The sequence below is a fragment of the Misgurnus anguillicaudatus genome, chromosome 20, assembly GCF_027580225.2.
Source record: "Misgurnus anguillicaudatus chromosome 20, ASM2758022v2, whole genome shotgun sequence".
Lineage (NCBI taxonomy): Eukaryota > Metazoa > Chordata > Actinopteri > Cypriniformes > Cobitidae > Misgurnus > Misgurnus anguillicaudatus.
Window position 1 is genome coordinate 25,648,291 of NC_073356.2, and position 18,809 is coordinate 25,667,099.

At 38.5% G+C, this 18,809-nt stretch overlaps 1 protein-coding gene across 3 annotated transcripts; it reads right to left on the minus strand.

Annotated features, from left to right (window-relative positions):
* Positions 1 to 4,219: 4,219 nt before the first annotated feature.
* LOC129454648 (trafficking kinesin-binding protein 1) lies at positions 4,220 to 18,538 on the minus strand. 3 transcript variants are annotated; one of them, XM_073858375.1, is made up of 16 exons: positions 18,373 to 18,538; positions 18,089 to 18,283; positions 14,159 to 14,235; positions 13,945 to 14,061; positions 13,310 to 13,401; positions 12,958 to 13,066; positions 11,220 to 11,298; positions 10,880 to 11,010; positions 10,708 to 10,782; positions 10,433 to 10,570; positions 10,058 to 10,134; positions 9,718 to 9,912; positions 8,082 to 8,335; positions 6,483 to 6,774; positions 6,263 to 6,361; positions 4,220 to 6,184 (listed from the first exon to the last, which is right to left on the minus strand). In XM_073858375.1, exons 3-16 carry the CDS (start codon positions 14,207 to 14,209, stop codon positions 5,404 to 5,406), a joined length of 2,490 nt encoding a protein of 829 aa, XP_073714476.1. In that variant the 5' UTR covers positions 14,210 to 14,235; positions 18,089 to 18,283; positions 18,373 to 18,538; the 3' UTR covers positions 4,220 to 5,403. The 3 variants fall into 3 exon arrangements, with proteins under 3 accessions (XP_073714476.1, XP_073714475.1, XP_073714474.1); XM_073858374.1 differs by lacking the exons at positions 18,089 to 18,283; positions 18,373 to 18,538 and adding an exon at positions 15,504 to 15,630; XM_073858373.1 differs by lacking the exons at positions 18,089 to 18,283; positions 18,373 to 18,538 and adding an exon at positions 15,418 to 15,567.
* Positions 18,539 to 18,809: the final 271 nt, after the last annotated feature.

Below are 18,809 nucleotides of genomic sequence, written 5' to 3' on the forward strand. Positions count from 1 at the left end.
TTACTCAAAGTGGACATATCATGTAAATCTTGACTTTTTCCCTGTTTAACCTCCTAAGACCTGGTGTGTCCACATATGTGGACATCACATTTTTTGTTGTTTGCACCATAATACTTAATTCTGTGTAACTGGAACCTGTTGTACACAAACGTGGACAATTACACTGCTTCATGTTCAAAGAAAAATATTTGGTTATTATATTTATTGGTTCCTCCTTACCCCAAATAGCTGGAAGAAATCTAATCTGCACTATCCAACCACAGCACTGCCATTTAGTGCAGAGATCAGCTCATTTGGGGAGACCAAAGATTTATTTGACATCTTAAAAAAGTCTTGTGATATGTCCCCTTTAAAGGGATAGTTCACCCAAAAATTCAAATTCTGTCATCATTTACTCACTCTTTATTACAAATCTGTATAAATTTCTTTGTTCTAATGAACACAAAGATATTTTGAGGAATGTTTGTAACCAAACCGTTCGTGAGCCCCATTCACTCCCATTGTAGGAAAAAGATTACTATGGAAGTGAATGGGGCTCAGGAACGGTTTGGTTACAAACATTCCTCAAATATCTTCCTTCATATTCATCAGAACAAAGAAATTTATACAGGTTTGTAACAAAAAAATGATGATTTTGGGGGTGAACTCCTTTTAACCATGGAAAAAAATTAAATGCTTTAAAAACCTTAACAGAGACTTTGCAAAGAAACCACCAAATATTGCTATCTGAAAACTTTGGATAAACTTGACATTTGCATGTAATTGCCTATTTATTATTCTAAATTTGATAGTTATTTGAGTCAGAGGTATTAGCTGTGGACAAGTGGGAAGTCGTCTTTCCAAAAAAATAAAAAAGAGGGTCCACCCCAATCCTAATTTTTTATTACATTCTTGTTACCCGGTTAACATAACTTTTGCCCCTCACTCAAACAGATGTGCAATTGCCGATGGTATTTCATGTATGGTAAAATGACGCAAATGGATAAACCAAAACAGTAATTGTTATCTGTGACCAGAGATTGGCATTCTTTAAATTTAGCCATAGACGTACGAGTCTGAAGTAGCGGTTACTCATAAGTTCCATCTGCTTAAACTTATTACTCTCTGCTGTTTGGGTTGATTCATCTTAAGACCTTGCCAGACGTCTTTCTGGTTGCTTAAGAGTTCAAATAATTCCCAATTTCTTTTCCATGGCAATAACCATGAATGTCTGGGTCTTTTATTTTTACCATCAACCAGCAGCAAAATAGTTTGGGCACAGAGTAAGGTAGAACTTTAGGAAACTATGCCACTTACCTTCATCGTCATCGTCTGTCTGGTATAAGAAATTGCACTTGTTGAGTTAGTGTCTTGTGTCTTTAAAGGGCTTTTCACATTGCGCTTAACCCCAAATTATCTTCGTTCTAAACCCTGCTTTTAACCTAAGTTAAGGATTGTTGCACATTTGTAATTTAGAAGCAGGGTTATCCCTGAAATTTACCCCACATTGCGGTGCCAAACGTGTGCAGCGTGAAACGAAGCAGGGTTTGAATGTTAAAGCGACACCATGTAATTTTTCAACCTTCATAATAAATTTTCAAGAACCTTGTGATAGTACATCGACTTTAAATAGGTTGAATGACATGTCTACCATAGCCTGACGGGGTCTGTATCGCTTTTACTCGTACTTTAAAACTTAGGGTTTCGGGTAGTAACCAGAGCACAAAAAAAACTACAAAATTCGACTGGTTTACGGCATACGTCACTTCCTCCACACAATTTTTTTTAACATGAATTTTGCTGAAGGCTACTTAAACAGTGTAGAGAGCAACTTCTAATATGTGACTCTGTGGCACCGTGTTAGTGTCGCTGAACTATGACACGGCGACCCGGGTTCGATTCCCCTTTAAGGCAATTTTTTATATAAACTCACGATCTTGATTCATACATAAATGCGATCTTCTTTATAAATGACGGCGATTATCTTGCTTCCTGTATTCAGATGCTGCATTCACGTGTTCACGTATTTACCTTTCTTTTACTGTCTATGGTATTTACATTACAATCCAGGATGCTATAGCAGTCAAACTTGCTCAAACTCACACAGTGTAAAACCAAACCCTACCCATTCACCACTCAGATCCGAGCGTTTCTCTCTTCTCTCTTCCTCATTTGCTGCGTTCCGCTGTCACTCGCGTGACGTATTACAAAGTGGCAGACCTATTTGTAGCGACAATTTTCACACAAAAGAGAGGAAAAACGAGCGCCGTTGCAGAAAATCCTGGTGGCGAGTTTCGAAACAACAATATTTGTTTGGAAAAAGGCAAGGAAATACTTCTGGTCGTTTCTCAATTGGAAGGCTGCAGCCTCCGGAGGTCAAATATGCAGACTGCATACGTCATCAAGCCTGGTTTATTAAGGTAAACTGAGCATTACATTCGCAAGTCATAAGCATACTGCAACAATTTACGATTAACTAAGTATAATAGTCAACTTTATAATTGTTAATATTCTGAAATAAGACAGTCTTGATGACGTATGCAGCTTAGAAATACGACATCCGGAGGCTGCAACCTTCAGATTGAGAAATGGCTTCTGCCACGAGTTCCTCATCAGAAAGTTGTATTAACATGACTGCGTTTCTCCCTGATGCCTCAAAATGTTGATCGTTTAGCGTTTTAAAGGTTTAGTTTTTAGTTTAGTTTTAGTTGGCCAGTTATTTTCCTTTGCGACAGTGCTGCGGCGCTTGTGGCCTCTAGGGGCGCTAGGCATAAAAAATACATGTCTAGCGCCCCCTAGTGGCCAAAAAGTTCCGCGGTGTGCCTTTAAGCCCCCAATAAAACACGGTTGAAGCAGCTAATCAAGGGCTACCTCCGAGAAAATGTAGGCAGCTGACTTGTTGCCTCGCTGCCTCATGAGGCAATGACTCCGGAGGCATGAAGGCAGCTTAGAGAAATGTTTTTGGACACACTTCATAAGCAGCGTGTTTGAAATATAAACAGAAAGCGCCTTTGTGATGATAACTAATCGCATATTTGAAAACTACAATACTAATTTCTCACTAGAAATGCCATTAAAAGGTGTAAAAAGTGAAAATATATATATTATTGACACAAAATTTCTGCTCCAGCCACTTAGCCGCCATTTTATTTTTTCAAACTCGACCAGGCTCGACCAATCACATTTCCCACGCACACATGCATAGAATTGTGGTGGGACAGGACGATAGAGGTATCTCAGGAGACAGAAAGTAAACTTAACATTAAATTCGGACATGACTTGATGCCTTCCTGCCTTGAAAGGCAGCAATTCAGAGTTTTCGGACGCAGCCAAGGTGTTCAGGGTTGCTTGATAATTACAGACAGGTGTGTAGGAGCAGGGTTGAAACTGAAGTCTGCAGGACGGTAGCTCACCAGGAGCAGAGTTGGAGATACCTGACCTAAGGTTTAGGAATGCACAGTGTGAAATGTCAGATTATGAATGCCCAGGGTTATTTCTTAATATCGGGGTAAGTAAGAACAGTGTGAAATAGATTAACCCAGGATTCCTTTAGAATAAACCGGGGTTAACTATTTCAAGTGTAAAAAGCCCTAAGTACCAACAAGCAAAAGATAAGGCTCTACTTCATGAGACAATGGGAGGAGAGATTTATTATTCATGAAAAGGGACACATCATCAAAATCAGATTTTTCCATGTTTAAGTGGTGTGGTTGGGTCCCCGGTGCTTTTTATCAACCTAGAAAATGTGAAAAAGATCAACCCAGGAACTTAGTTTTGGTAAACCATTCTCTGCAAGCATGTAAAAAAATAAGTAATTGAAATTTGGGTACCCCCGTGATGTCAGAAGGGGATAATACTGCCCATAGTGCAGAGATCAGCTCATTTGCATGTTAAAAACACACCCAAAACGGCACATTTTTGCTTACACCTACAAAGTGGCAATTTTAACAAATTATCTATATGGTATTCTTAAAAAAGTCTTGTGAAATGTCCCCTTTAAATCCAGTGCTCATAAAGCAGAGGAAAACATTTTGACAAATCAAATAAGTTGTAACAAAACGTTTTGTGCAAAAATCTGGCAGTCCAAACATTTCGTGTATATTTAGGTATGCAGACAGATATATAGATAGACAGACACGTTTTCACTGATATGGATGTGTTAAAATATCGGACCAGAGAAAAGATGTGTGAAGACACAGCGCCCTCTAGTGACAGAAATAGACATTGACAGACTGAAGTATGTGTAATTTCTATGCATTCAGTTTTTATTTGGAGAAATAAATGAACATTATTGCGCATTCGCTAATCTAAATGTTTTCGCCCGCGTGTACAGTCATTACCTGAGGAGAATAAAACAACTAAACATGACGTAATTTGACAAACGATAAGAATAAGCTGGTAGTTTTCAAATTCAAACAGGAGGTCAAAACAAGTGCAAGAAATAGACAAAGTAAATAAATAAATAACTGAATAAAATCGTGTTTTAACACAAGTGCTCTCGTTTATGTTTCCCAGTAAAAATTCTCAGGACGCTAAAATTCAGGCACACTCTTTTAGTCATAGAAAAACACCAAAACGCAACAAATACAGTTTTTTTCTTAAAGGAACAGTTCACCCAAAAAAGAAAAATATACCATTTTTACCTACCATCGTGTTGCTTCAAACCCCTCACACTTATGTCTCCAGTCATGATCATAAAACACAAAGGGAATGTTTGTGATCGACTCCCAATGCATCACAGTATGGAAAATAACATTGTCTTTAACAATTTCTACGAATTTTCTCATGCTCCACAAAAGTCATCTGGGTCGAAACAACATTAAATTGAGTAAGTTACCAAATGTATTTATTTATTTATTTTTTGGGTAACTGCCCCTTTAATTTAATAAATCCATTCAGGCCAACCCATTCACCAAGCCAAAAGCTATAGACTATCACTCCATAATTAAAAATAAAGAAAGAAGATAGAGCAGAAAACAAGATGAGAAGAGAGATAAAGTTAGAGAGAGAGATGGGGAGAAAAAGTATTGAGTGTTTGGGGAGATGTGTCACAAAGCCATTTCTATTTTCTCTATGCCAACATCAATACATCTCAATACGCCCCTCCTGTGCAAATCCTAGCCTTAAAATACTACAAAGCACCATGGGAGAACACATTTCTATAGCCGTGTCCCATAAATCAGTGGCAGCACATCAGGTCCAAATCTATGACACACTTGTATCCGAAAAAATTGAACTTGGAGAAACTTTACAAGGCGAAATGATTGTGAAGACATACAGACAGAACAGTATGGCTATTAAACTTTGTGTATATGTGATACAAAGGTTAGTGTGAGCGTGTATAGTGTTTACTACAAGTGTGTTATTAGTATGTGACCTATAATATGTTAAGTGTGTTTGTGATTGTGTGACTATTATGCATCATTATTTGAGACTTGTTTGTTTGGGTAGTTTAGGGGCCAGTAGCATTTCCTCCCCCTGAGGTCCAGGCCCCTTCATCGCCATACTGGCCCCAACCATTGCAGGATAGCTACGATTCCTCCTCATGCCTTCGTTTAATGGACCAAAGGGTGACCCTGGCCTTCGAAGACCACCCAGAGGACCTATAATTGGGCTTGGCCTTGGAATCCCTCCAGCGGTAGCCCCGGAAGCCCCTGGACTTGCCAATCCCAACCTTTTAAGCTTATCCACCAAGTTTAGATTATACATACTCACATCGGTTTGACTCTCACAGTCTTTAGCCTCAGCCACAGACACCCCCGCCACCTCTTTCAAAATGGATCGTGCCGGCTTAGAAGCCAGGAAGTTCTCATAGGACGGACATTTAAAAGAGAAAGACGCGGGGGTGTTTGAATCGGAAACAGCCGCATTCGGGCTGGGAGTGTGGTGGTGGGTGGGGGAATTGGGTGGGGTGGAGGGTCGATGGGGGTCCGGAGAGGGAGAAGGGATAACGGAGGTAGAGAAAAGTACTCCACTATTTCCTCTATTCCAGCTTTGAGGCTGGTACACGGCAGCAGAGATCCCCCTCTCCTGTAAAAGGCGCACCAGACCCAAAGAGGTGCTGAAGGTTTTGGTTGAGTCGCGAAGGTTGGTAAAGGACTGAGACTGGGACAGACTCATTCGACGGGGTGTGCAGGGCGTGACGGCGGGCGTTGACCGTATACTGCTCGACATTACGCAGGCTGAGGTGAGTGCTGGGTTTAAACTAGAAATAGTAGAAGGAAATAAATGAGATGCTGATTTGCTTATAAACTACCAGCATGGTAACAGAATGGGACATTACCTGGGTGTCACCCTTGTTAGTTCATCAGAAGGGTGGAGGATTTTGCAGGTAGTGAATGTGTAGGTTGAACTTGTATGAGCCATGCATTTGCCCGGGTAATACACTGAAAGACAATAAAAGCAGACCTTTGTTATTAATCTTAAATATGAAAAAACTTTAGCCATCAGACATGACGCTTTCCTACTACTGAACATGTATGCATATATCTGTGTGTGTTTCTTACATTGACAACTCTTTGGAAGCATGACCTGTGCTAAGGCAGGGTGATGGGGATGCTGAGGAGGCGTGGCTATGGCTAGAGGAGACACCGGTATTGGGTGTGGTTGTGGTGGGGAGGTTCTGAAAATATTGCTCTCCAGGCTCATCTTCCTCATAATCGGCGTAGTGATACACTTCCTCCAGGTCAAGCTCCAACGGACGAAAGCCTTTCGGGACCACACCAGGCCGGGCATCCAGGATACCACCCAGATTAGGCTGAGCTAACTGCTGCCAGTGCTGTAGTGTCGCTGAACCTGCATGCGAAAGATTTCCAGAATCTAGTTGCTCATCCAGGTCAAGGTGAAAAGGCATTAACAATGTTGCATTAATTGTAATAATGTTACAATAATAGAAAAATGAAGGAAAGAATGAGAATAGCAAAAGGAATATGATGAAATGATTTTATTGACGATATATAACAAATGAAGTAAAGAAGTCAGATTTAAATAGATAAAATAAGAGGTGAAATGAAGGGAAAAAACAGAATGTAGAGATAGAAAAAAGCATGAAGGACTTGACAAATAAGATCACAAGTGCATGTCCCTTTTTAAAGTTTGACCAGCAGGTGGAGATACTGAGCAACTTTGCAACACATTATATAAAGCAGAGTACATTATACAGTTTAAACACTATATTATATTACACTGTAGGTTATACACTACACTACACTACAACATAATATATATATAACTGATCTGACATGTACATTTCTTCATATTATACATAAAACACAAACAGAAATTCCTTCAAAAACCATCCGGTTAACTTAAAGAACCATATCTTAAAATGCAAATAGGTAAAGCAAATGCAAAATAATTTGCATTAGCCATGTAATAAAATGGAGGGGATGTGTCATTTGACAGCTTTCAGTCTAAACTGAACTAAAGGTACAGCCACAAATGAATTTTCTAACATAATTTACTCATCCTCATGTTGTTCTAAACCTGTATGCATTTTTTTTCTGATCAACACAAAAGAAGATATTTTGACAACTGATGGTTTTCCTACTATGAAAGTCAATGGATACAATTGACTTTCATAGTAAGAAAACAAATTATGGAAGTATTGTGAGAAATGATGAAGAAAATATTTTGATTAATGATGGCAAGCAGTTGATGGTACCCATTGAATTCTATCTTATTTGTTTTTCCTACAATAAAAGTCAATGGTTGCAATCAGCTGTTTTACTTATTATGACCTAACTTGTATACTTAAATGTTCTGATTTTGTATGAACTCAATATTTGGCTTGATGGCTACATCTGGTGGTGGAAATTTTGGGTCAATAGCTCACTTAGAAATCCCCTTACTGATTAAAAATGCTGATGTGTCAAATAATTATTTTCCCTGCTGTATTTAGCACATGTTTTTTGGGGTGATTTGTGTCTAGTTTATTGCAAAACCTGATCACTATTCTAACTGTAACCAAGAGCGGGGCTCCCTAAAATATGAGTGTTTGCGGGGATGCATCAGTGCCCACAATGAATTGAAAAGCATCATAGAGGGTGGACGTTGCCTGGCACGGTAACGCGGACGCGTCCTTAGATAGACATTTTGGTCACCTTCCAAAGGTTTCACGATCTGGAGCTTGTCGGGAAGATAGGGACGGCTTGCCCAAGCGCCCAGAGACATGATGCTTTCGCTGTGGACGATCCTGTTCGAGTAATCGTCGACGTCCGACGGCTCTCGATTGCGCCTCTCTCTCTTTCCCTCAAAAAAGAGACGCTCGCTCAGGCAGTTCTGGCGCCGTAGAGAAAGTCTCCGCAGAGCGAGCTTGAGCTCCTCAGACCCCGATCGCTTTTCAGTGGCGTCCGCACTGCAGTCAGAAAGAAAGGACATTTGTAAAGAGTGACAAATTATATTACCTTCATGTAAAACAAAAACAAAAAACATAAAAAGTCAATACGGATAACAAAAGCATACATTTATGCATTTGGCAGACGCTTTTATCCAAACAAACTTACAATGCAATACAAGGTATACATTTTATCAGTATATGTGTTCCCTGAATTCGAACCCACAACCTTTTGCGCTGCTTTTGCAATGAAGATATGCTAATATAAAGAAATGCTCATTTTAATATAAAGTACACACTCACCTAAAGGATTATTAGGAACACCTGTTCAATTTCTAGCAATTTTAATCATGGCATGGTTGTTGGTGCCAGACGGGCTGGTCTGAGTATTTCACAATCTTGATTACTGGGATTTTCACGCACAACGATTTCTAGGGTTTACAAAGAATAATGTGAAAAGGGAAAAACATCCAGTATGCGGCAGTCCTGTGGGCGAAAATGCCTTGTTGATGCTAGAAGTCAGAGGAGAATGGGCTGACTGATTCAAGCTGATAGAAGAGCAACTTTGATTGAAATAACCACTCGTTACAACCAAGGTATGCAGCAAAGCATTTGTGAAGCCACAACACGCACAACCTTAAGGCGAATGGGCTACAACAGCAGAAGACCCCACCGGGTACCACTCATCTCCACTACAAATAGGAAAAGAGGCTAGGATTTGCATGAGCTCACCAAAATTGGACAGTTGAAGACAGGAAAAATGTTGCCTGGTCTGATGAGTCTCGATTTCTGTTGAAACATTCAAATGGTAGTTTGGCGTAAACAGAATGAGAACATGGATTCATCATGCTTTGTTACCACTGTGCAGGCTGGTGGTGGTGGTATAATGGTGTGGGGATGTTTCTAGGCACACTTTAGGCCCCTTAGTGCCAATTAGGCATCGTTTAAATGCCACGGCCTACCTGAGCATCGTTTCTGACCATGTCCATCCCTTTATGACCACCATGTACCCATCCTCTGATGTCTACTTCCAGCAGGATAATGCACCATGTCACAAAGCTCAAATCATTTTTAAATTGGTTTCTTGAACATGAGAATGAGTTCACTGTACTAAAATAGCCCCCACAGTCACCAGATCTCAACCCAATAGAGCATCTTTGGGATGTGGTGGAACGGGAGCTTCATGCCCTGGATGTGCATTCCACAAATCTCCATCAACTGCAAGATGCTATCCTACCAATATGGGCCGACATTTCTAAAGAATGCTTTCAGCACCTTGTTGAACCAATGCCACGTAGAATTAAGGCAGTTCTGAAGGCGAAAGGGATCCAACACAGTATTAGAATGGTGTTCCTAATAATCCTTTAGGTGAGTGTTGTCATTGGCTTATAGTTGACACTCACGTGACATCTGCGGAGCCGGCTTCTAATAGCATGCTCTGTGTACGGTTGTCAGGAGGAGCAACGGTGTTGCTGTCAGAAGGGGCGGAGCTAAGGCAGGTGAGCGTCTGATTGGACCCTGGGATGTTAGCAGCAGGCCGCTGTCTTACTGATTGGTTAATGTTCTTTACAGTCTCAAACACACGTTTTTGACGGACCCTTTAAACACAAACACATTTTGTGTAAAAACTATTAACCCTATGTTGAATGTAATATAAAACAAAATAATATAGGTTTCGTGCAGTATGATTTCTCATCTGGAAAAGACATTTCATAGAATAATATAAGGATCAGAAGTTTATACCTTTGGTCCTCATTCTCTGGGTTCTCAAGACTCAATTCTTTCCTCATGGTTCCCTCAATTTCAGCAGCTAGGGAGTCCTTAGCACACACATATATAAACACTTTAATAAGTGAACCTTTTAATAATTGGGATTTACCGTTTTTTACATAAAATCATAAAAGTACATTATGTGAAAATATAACCATGAGTAAGATCATGTCAAAGATTGAATTGAATGTGAAATCAATGATCATTGTTGATCATTCATTGATGATTTATAATTACTGTAGATTATGAGAATTTAGCAAATGTATTAAATCTTTCAAGTCCAGTAACTTTAAATAAAAGCATCTTCTAAATGTATACATGCACATGTAACCGAAATGCAAAACGTACCATAGGGAAAAGTCCCAGGGAATGATAGCGTCTAGGGGTTCCTGCGGACACATTGCGGTTTCGTAAATTCTTGAGCTCCTCTTGAGCCTCATGGAGCATCTCAATGCACTCAGAGTATTTCTCCTCCAGTTCCTGCAACTGTGTGTGTGGCGAGCGGATGACATTAGCACAGAACTTAATTTTTTAAAGATTATATTAAGTATGCATATAGCAACTTCTATAAATGCAAATATTTTTGCATGCTGATTTATTACTGTATATCAGGTATAAGATACCTCTGTCGTGAGCTGTCTCTGAGCATGTTTAGCTGCCGCAAGGTGCTGAGAAAGTTCTTCGTTCTCAACGGCGAACTGTTAAAAACATATACAAACACACAGCTTCAGCACCACATGTATGTCATATGATTTTTTTTTATAATTGATTCGATGGTTTAATGAAAGGACTCACGGTTTTGGCTTTTTTCTGTAGGTCCACTATCTGGGAGAGCAAGTGTGTGATTTCCTCTTGTTGGCGAGAGGCATCTTCTGTCTTTTTGGCCAGTTCCTCTGCTATGCTGGAGATCTGGATGCTGGACTGCCCTGTATCAGATGCAAAGGGAACGTTTTGCTTTCACCTAAATAAAATGTTTTGTCTGTGAAGCCTCTTCTTTATGTTTTTCTTACATCCCTAATGTTTGTGGTGTACTGTCCTGTAAAAGCACTTAGTAACAATGCAAAAGTAGAAATGAAACTGAAATCTTCAGCTCTACATCTCCGCATAGGCCATGAACCAACAGTGTTTTACTTACTAAGCTCTCTGACGCAGTCATTCACAAGTTGCTGCTCTTTTTCCTCGTATGACTCTGTCTCAAACTTCAGGTGACTCGCCTACAGACAGACAGACAGAAGACTTAACCTAATTAACTTAAGCATGCCAAAAATGGCACCAAAAGTAACATTTTGCATATTTGTTTATAAAATGCTCAATTTAAAACTTAAATACACAGAGCAGTAGGACTGCTCTACATAACTGAACTGCACAGCACAACCCATCTGAGAGCAGATCCATGCACTCGCACGCAACAAAATTGATTTATACTGCACAGCGGGGTGCGCAAATGGATCCGCTCTGAACTATTAAGCATGTCACGCAAGCAAACAAATAGCTCACACTGCACGTCCCACTCTCATCTATGGCAGGGTTGCAGTAGAGATCCTCATTGCATTTTGTTCAGCGTTTCAAAGCTTTACTTTACTTTAATGGCTATCAGAATAGTTTCATCATCATCCTATTTAAGGAATTACATATAGTACCCCTAACTGCTTTTAGTGTATCATATTTCCATTTTAAACATCAATGAATGTTTGTATCTTTTGTAATAGATGTGTAAGAGTTTATCAAGTGAAGTTCATTTATTTAATCAAGTTTGGGAAGAGCAGTCATGTAATCCAACCAATTAGCTCAAAAAGGTCTCTATACATAGCCGTGCCTCACCTCTGTCCCGTGACAGTTTTTGCAGCATCCCTTCTACACTGCATCTATTCCAGTTAACTTTTTCCCTGCCATCGACGTGTTACCTTGTCCATTAAGAGAAAACATTTCCCTGCCAAGGACGCTTTCCTGATAAGTTTTTACGATAATCTGTAATTCCGCTATTATCCACTAGATGACGCCAATTACCTGACTACCCAATAAAAAAACTCAAATAAAAACTAATTTAACAACATTTTAAGCTGTGTATGTTTTGATCATCATTATTTCAGCTTTTTGCTTAAAATTTGGTATTTTTGAAGAAACCTACCCATATTGAAAGGGACACTTCACCTATTTGCATTAAGCTTTGTATAGCTAGAACCCCAGTCATGTTTTTGAATGGTCGTGCATCATTTCCTCAGTTGCCGCTGAGACATGAGAAATACAGATTTTCGTGTTGCACTTCCTTCTTTTAATGATGTAAGAATCATCATTTTGCATCATAGAAAGCAGGAAGTCCAATATCTTTGTTGAGAGCGTGAGACTACAAACACCCCTTTTCTCTGTCAAATATGCACCAAATTCGATATGTATGTTACATTTCAACTACAAATATGACGCACTTTCAATAAAGATGAATGTCTCTACGGGTGAAATGCTCCTTTAAGTGGTTATAAAAAGATAACTTTTTTCCAGTTTTGTTTGTTTGTTTGTAAGCAGAAGGTCTGTTCTTTCATTTGATATATTTGTATGTTTATATTGTTACGGAAGAACAATTTCCTGGAAGGCATTTGTGAAACTTTTGTAAATAAAAAAAAATCACAAAAAATGCTGGCGGGCAACTTAAAAAAAAAAGGCTGGCCGGGAATGAGTTAGGGAGCCAGGAGTAGTCTGGGTCCAATTCTGTTGTCATTGCCACCCAATTTCCGTGCCTTTGGATTTGCAGGATATAATTTGATCATCAGCTGTTAACAATCGACTGGTTCATAAAAAATGCTTTTAACTGCCAGTACCGATTATTGGCCAAAATACTGGTGAATCCCTAGTTGAACTGTTCCTGCATGTGCATGTACCTCTGATCTGAGAGACAGGTTCTCCTCTTCCAGGTCTCGAAGTTTTTGTTGCAGAACGTCCAGAGAGGAACCACTAGGGAACGACACTCCCACCCTTCCCTGTCGACCCCTGACACCAGAAACATAATGCATTAATATTACTGTCTCAAAATATGGGCACAAAGGAATGTTACTCAACATTTTCAATTTCCAATAGAGAACCTTTGTATACTTTCTTGCACATTATAAACTGAGCTATAACCAATAAGCCCTTTAGACACCTGAGCTAACAATAACTGAAGCAGACAGAAGAGCTACCATAGGCCTTGAGATAAAGATAAAATAGGATAGAGTTATAAAACAGTAAACTGACGTGGGCGATCCTTCTTCACTTTCCTCTGCTGCATTAGTGTAAAACTGAAGCAGCTCATCTTTCAGATTTAACTCATGGTGCAGCTGAGCCACCTGCAACACACAATAAGAACGTCTTATTAAGCATACATCATTGGTCCAGCGCTTGTTATTTTTTACTGGATAAATAGGACAAACATACTGTAAGCCATTAGCATTACCACACAGAGTTCCAGAAACCATTTCATCTTTCTAAAACATTCAATAAAGAGGTTTCGCAAAAACGCTCCCATCATCCATTGTTTGGACAAGCAGATAACAAAGTCACACTATTGGTTGAGCCATTTTCAGGCTAGTCAGGATGCTCAGACAAAAGCTTATTTTTGGATAAGATAGGAAAGTATTTTAGCACTGGACTCATCTGCTGCAGTGGTCCTCAATCTGAGGGCCGCAAGATGGTGCCAGGGGGGCCCCAGTTTTATGACATTTTATAAAATATATTAAATTAAATATTTAATATGTTTTGTTTAATTAAAATATTACCTTTTAGAACACATTTGTCATAAATTTTCTTTAGGGGGGCCACACGAATAAATGCACCGCACATAAGGGGGGGCCGCACGTTGAAAAAGTTTGAGAACCACTGATCTACTGTACCTCCTCCCTAATGGTGCCCACTTGTTCCTCCAGGTATTCTTTCTGTTCAGACAGAACCTGGTTCTTCTTCAGGAGGGACTGACCGATACGAGCAGCAAGCTCAAGGTCTCTTTCTTTCTGTACAATATAGACAAATGTTACATAATGTTATCAATGAAAATGCAATGCAGGTTTTGGTTTATCTCTAGTATCTATATAATTACAATTAAATTACCTCCTCCAGGAGTCTCGTGACAGCATCAATGTCATTGTAGGTCTTAGTCATCTGGCCCACTCGCTCAGCACATAGCACTGAAACAAAAAAAGAATCAGTGGAGAAATATAGGTGAGCAAAAAGGACAAACAGAGTTTCATAAATCAGACAGTTGGTTAAATGTATAGTTCACCCAAAAATACAAATTCTGTCATTATTTACTCACCGTCAATTTCTTTAAAACCTGTATACATTTCTTTGATAAGATATTTTGAGATCTTTCAGAGCACCATTGACTTTAACAATATTGTTTCCTACTATGGAAGTCAATGGTGCTCCTCCTTCCAGCTGGAATACAAATACCTTCCAGCAAATGTATACAGGTTAGGAATGACTTAAGTGTGAGTAAATTATGACTTTTGGGTGAACTATCCCTTTGATATACTTTAACCAAATAAACTCATTAATTACAAAAGTAAACTGTAAATCAGAAACTTCAGAGTTAACAAAATAAAGATGAGAAAAGGTGACTGGCTTGCTGACCTCGCACCATCACGCTTTGACAATAACATCAATGATAAATCATGCGTGATTGCCGTAGCGACGGTTGCCATGGTGCGGTTACCCGGCAACCCCATCCACAGTCAGCCAGAATCAAATCAGACACTATTACTCATACAGTCCCACACATACAAGTATGCATATACAATCTCAGGTGACATTCTTTCGAAAAGTAATGTACTGTTTCTACACTCAGTTTAAAGCAAAAATGTTTAAACCCTGAAATGACACTTTTAAAATTATAGCTGTAAAACGAAAAGTGCTTGACAAATGAATTTTCGGACTGAATTATGGCACAACATGCATGAGAACAAATAGAAGATAATCTCACAATCAACAAACATAATGTTTTTCTGGTAATCAAAACATAGCAACAGTACTTTCAGTGTAAAAACACAAAACGCCTTTAAAGACTAGAAGAGAGAGAGACTTGCTGTTGGAGATTACTTTGACAACAAGGCCGGCAAAGACTTTTAACAGTGAATGCAAGCAAAAACACTGAAACAAACGTTCATTCTCTCATATACAAACACATCTAAAGCCCCCACACAGAGGCCTATCTAAGACATTTATTAATAAAACCAGCAGATACAACAAACCCCCCTACAACCTTCTCAAAACCAACAAAAATAACCTGGTATCTACTCTAATACTGAAATCCACTAAAGCATACCTATCAAATGCAAACAAACGTTCATTCTCTCACACAGATGTTTTACCATTGACACACTGCTCATAGCAGCACTCCAGCTCAAAATCTTCTGCTCCCATGATCTTGTGCATCCTTTTTCTCTCTCCCACTTACCCGGCAGAGAGGAAAGGGCCAAACCGAATAAGATCTCTACACTTCTGATGCAATTCTGATGCTGCGAGTGTGATCAGTTACAGCAACAAGAGTAGAATGACTACTGTATAGTTAACACTGTGATATGAGAGAGAGAGAGAGAGAGAGAGAGAGAGAGAGAGAGAGGAATGTGGGAGGAATGAGAGAATGGAGGGGGTGATGATAGTTCAGATGATATTGATAACACAAGGTCAAAGCTAAAGGACGTGTAGTAGACTGTACTGTATATTTCTATACTGTAGGTCATTTCTACTGTGAAATAGCTACATATATATGTCGGTATCATATACGTCTTAATATATTAAAGAAGATATGAATGCACTTACAATCTTATTAATTGATATTAGGGATTTTAAAAAATGTTTCACTATTTAAATTTTTTTTTTAACCTATTCTCACTTTAATTAACAAAAAATAGTTTCTTAATGGTATTATCATTTATTATATTTTATATATATATATATATATATATATATATATATATATATATATATATATATATATTTGAGGTGGTGAAACAACAGCACAACAATCAATTTAAAAATGGCAATCTATGACATTATTTTAAAACAATGTGAATTATTCACAATGACATTTCTACCATACTGGCAGGCATATGCACCAACCAGTGACATACATTTCAGTACTGTGTTTAAAAATCCTTTAAACACTGATGCATGTGCGTCAGACTCACTTATCAATACTCCTGATACCCCGTGGGGAGATCCATAATAGTTATCTAACCAGAACTTTTCTTCAAAAAGAAAAGGGTGCAAAAAAAGGTTAAAGGCATAGTTCACCAAAAAAATGAAAATTCTGTCATCATTTACTCATCCTCATGTTGTTCTAAACGTGTATGAATTCATTTTTATTCTGATGAACACAAAAGAAGATATTTTAAGAAATAATGGTAAACACACAGCAGATAGTGACCATTGACTTCCATGGTGGGAATAAAAAAAATTATGGAATTAAATGGGTGCCGTCGGCTGTGTGCTTACCATCATTTATCAAAATATTTTCTTCATCATTTATCACAATACTTCCAAAATATTTTTTTTCCTTCTATGGAAGTCAATGGTCACTATCTGCTGTGTGTTTACCACCATTTATCAAAATATCTTATTTTGTGTTCATCAGAAAAAAGAAATTCATACAGGTTTAGAACAACATGAGGATGATTAAATGATGACAGAATTTCATTTTAAGGTGAACTATCCCTTTAATTGGATGAATGCTTATGACAGCTATGAGCAAAAAGCCAAACATAGCCATTTAAGTTTATGTCCATAGACACTATGTCCTAGCTGATGCTTTTTACAAACGGGTTTTACAGTACAGGACTGAAATCACATTAATAGAGCAGCTTAGAATACAACAGCAAAGATGTTTTGTGAAATAATAATCTGAAAGCCTACAGCTCTGATGCGTTTATAGTGTTCGCTCAAAAAGTGAAAACAGCCCCATCTACTGGTTAAATTACGTCAGTGACACTAAAGTAATATTGACCTTATTATATCCTAAGTACAGTATATCAAAAGCCTATAAAATGCTGAGACCAGCAAAATCACACTGTACAATCACTGCAGTGAAACTTCTTGCACAATTTATGGATACAAAGATTTTATCATCATAATAACTAAAAAAAATCACAATGCATCTCGCCTAACCTTCAGATTAAAGTTTGGGGATTTATCATATTAAATTCTGACCGCAAATTGCTTTGACTTCCTACATTTACCCTAAAAATGTCTGATTTGCACTTGCAAATAATACATGCAAAAAATGTTGGTAAACAGCTAAAATAACACAAATAACAAAATGTGCCTCTGTCCCAATATTTATGGAGCTGACTGTATAATCTGATCGAATTAAGCATCAAAGAAAATTTTATTTATATCTATATCAAGTACGGGATCTCAGCATTCGAATTGTCTAAAAGCAATCTGTGTCTGTGCATTATTCAAAGGATGACATGATAGTTAAGACATGCATTCTGTGTTGTATTTTATTTCCTATTTTTTTACCCTTATATGTATTTACTCATTCATATTTATTCACATCAATCGACTTATTATTACCCTACATTACAATACTTTTATTACTGTTGTTTAATCTTATGCTGTCTTCACAAGTACATGTAACAGAAGGCAATGATGTAAAGCAGTAAATTTCCACTGTCTTTGCTTAATATACAGTAATAACACTAGCTGGATCTGTTTTTAGTCAGACGGAGTAAGAACAAACTGTGAAACTCAAATAGGATCAATCAATTATTTTATTTAACATCACGTTGTCTCCTGCCTTATGTCCGTCCTCTCTGTGTATCTGCATTGTGCTCAAGTAGAAGTCTTAACTCACAAAAGAGCTGACTATGTTTGAGTAACAGACACATTTTGCTGACAGTACAAAAACTAGTGAACTGAACTGAAACCTTGGATATATAGGATATAGCATTATTGCCATAGTCACAGTTTGGATCTATCACAGCATATTAGAGCAGATAAACTCTTATCAGCATTTCATAAGAAAACAATTTCACTCACAAAAATAGTTGAGGGTCTCCTCAATTTGCTCGGATGTAAGGTCTATGCGTGTGTCCGGCGAAATGAGAGGTGTATGGATCCAGTCGTCGTGCTCATAGCCGTACACACTGTCAGCCCTCAGCCTGTAGATGGGCAGTTGCTCCTCCAACAGGCTGATAATCTCCACCTCAGCGAGCTCTGTGCTGTTACAGACATCTACAACACAGAGGGAGTGTCAGAATGATGCTTTATAATACAAAAACGCTTTCAGTTTTCATGTATTAAAGATACACACACACACTTACCTGTGAGGGTTTCTGCATCCCTGTAACAGGTGTGTAGTGGCAGAGTCACTGGTTCCTCGGTTCCTTCGCCTACATACTGCTCCTCTGGGATGGAACCAAGCTGCACAGGTTCTGTATTGTCTGGTGTCGCACACTCAGAACAGGACTTGTCCAGCTTGGCAGCTTCTCAGTGGGATACTAGAACATGTCTCATGGACAACCTGGCCCTTCTGTAAAACAAGGTGGTCCAAAAATATATGCTTATTAAAATTTACAGTATATACAGAGGTAGGGATATTATTCATTCAGTGCCTGATTCATTCAACTTCAATGCAGGTTTTTTAAGTACATAAACAATCACATGAAGAAGATTATAGACCTTTTAAGCATTGTACTTTACTGTAATTCCTATAGTAAGACCATGGTTACTAAAAAATGGTAACTGTGTGTTAGATTAT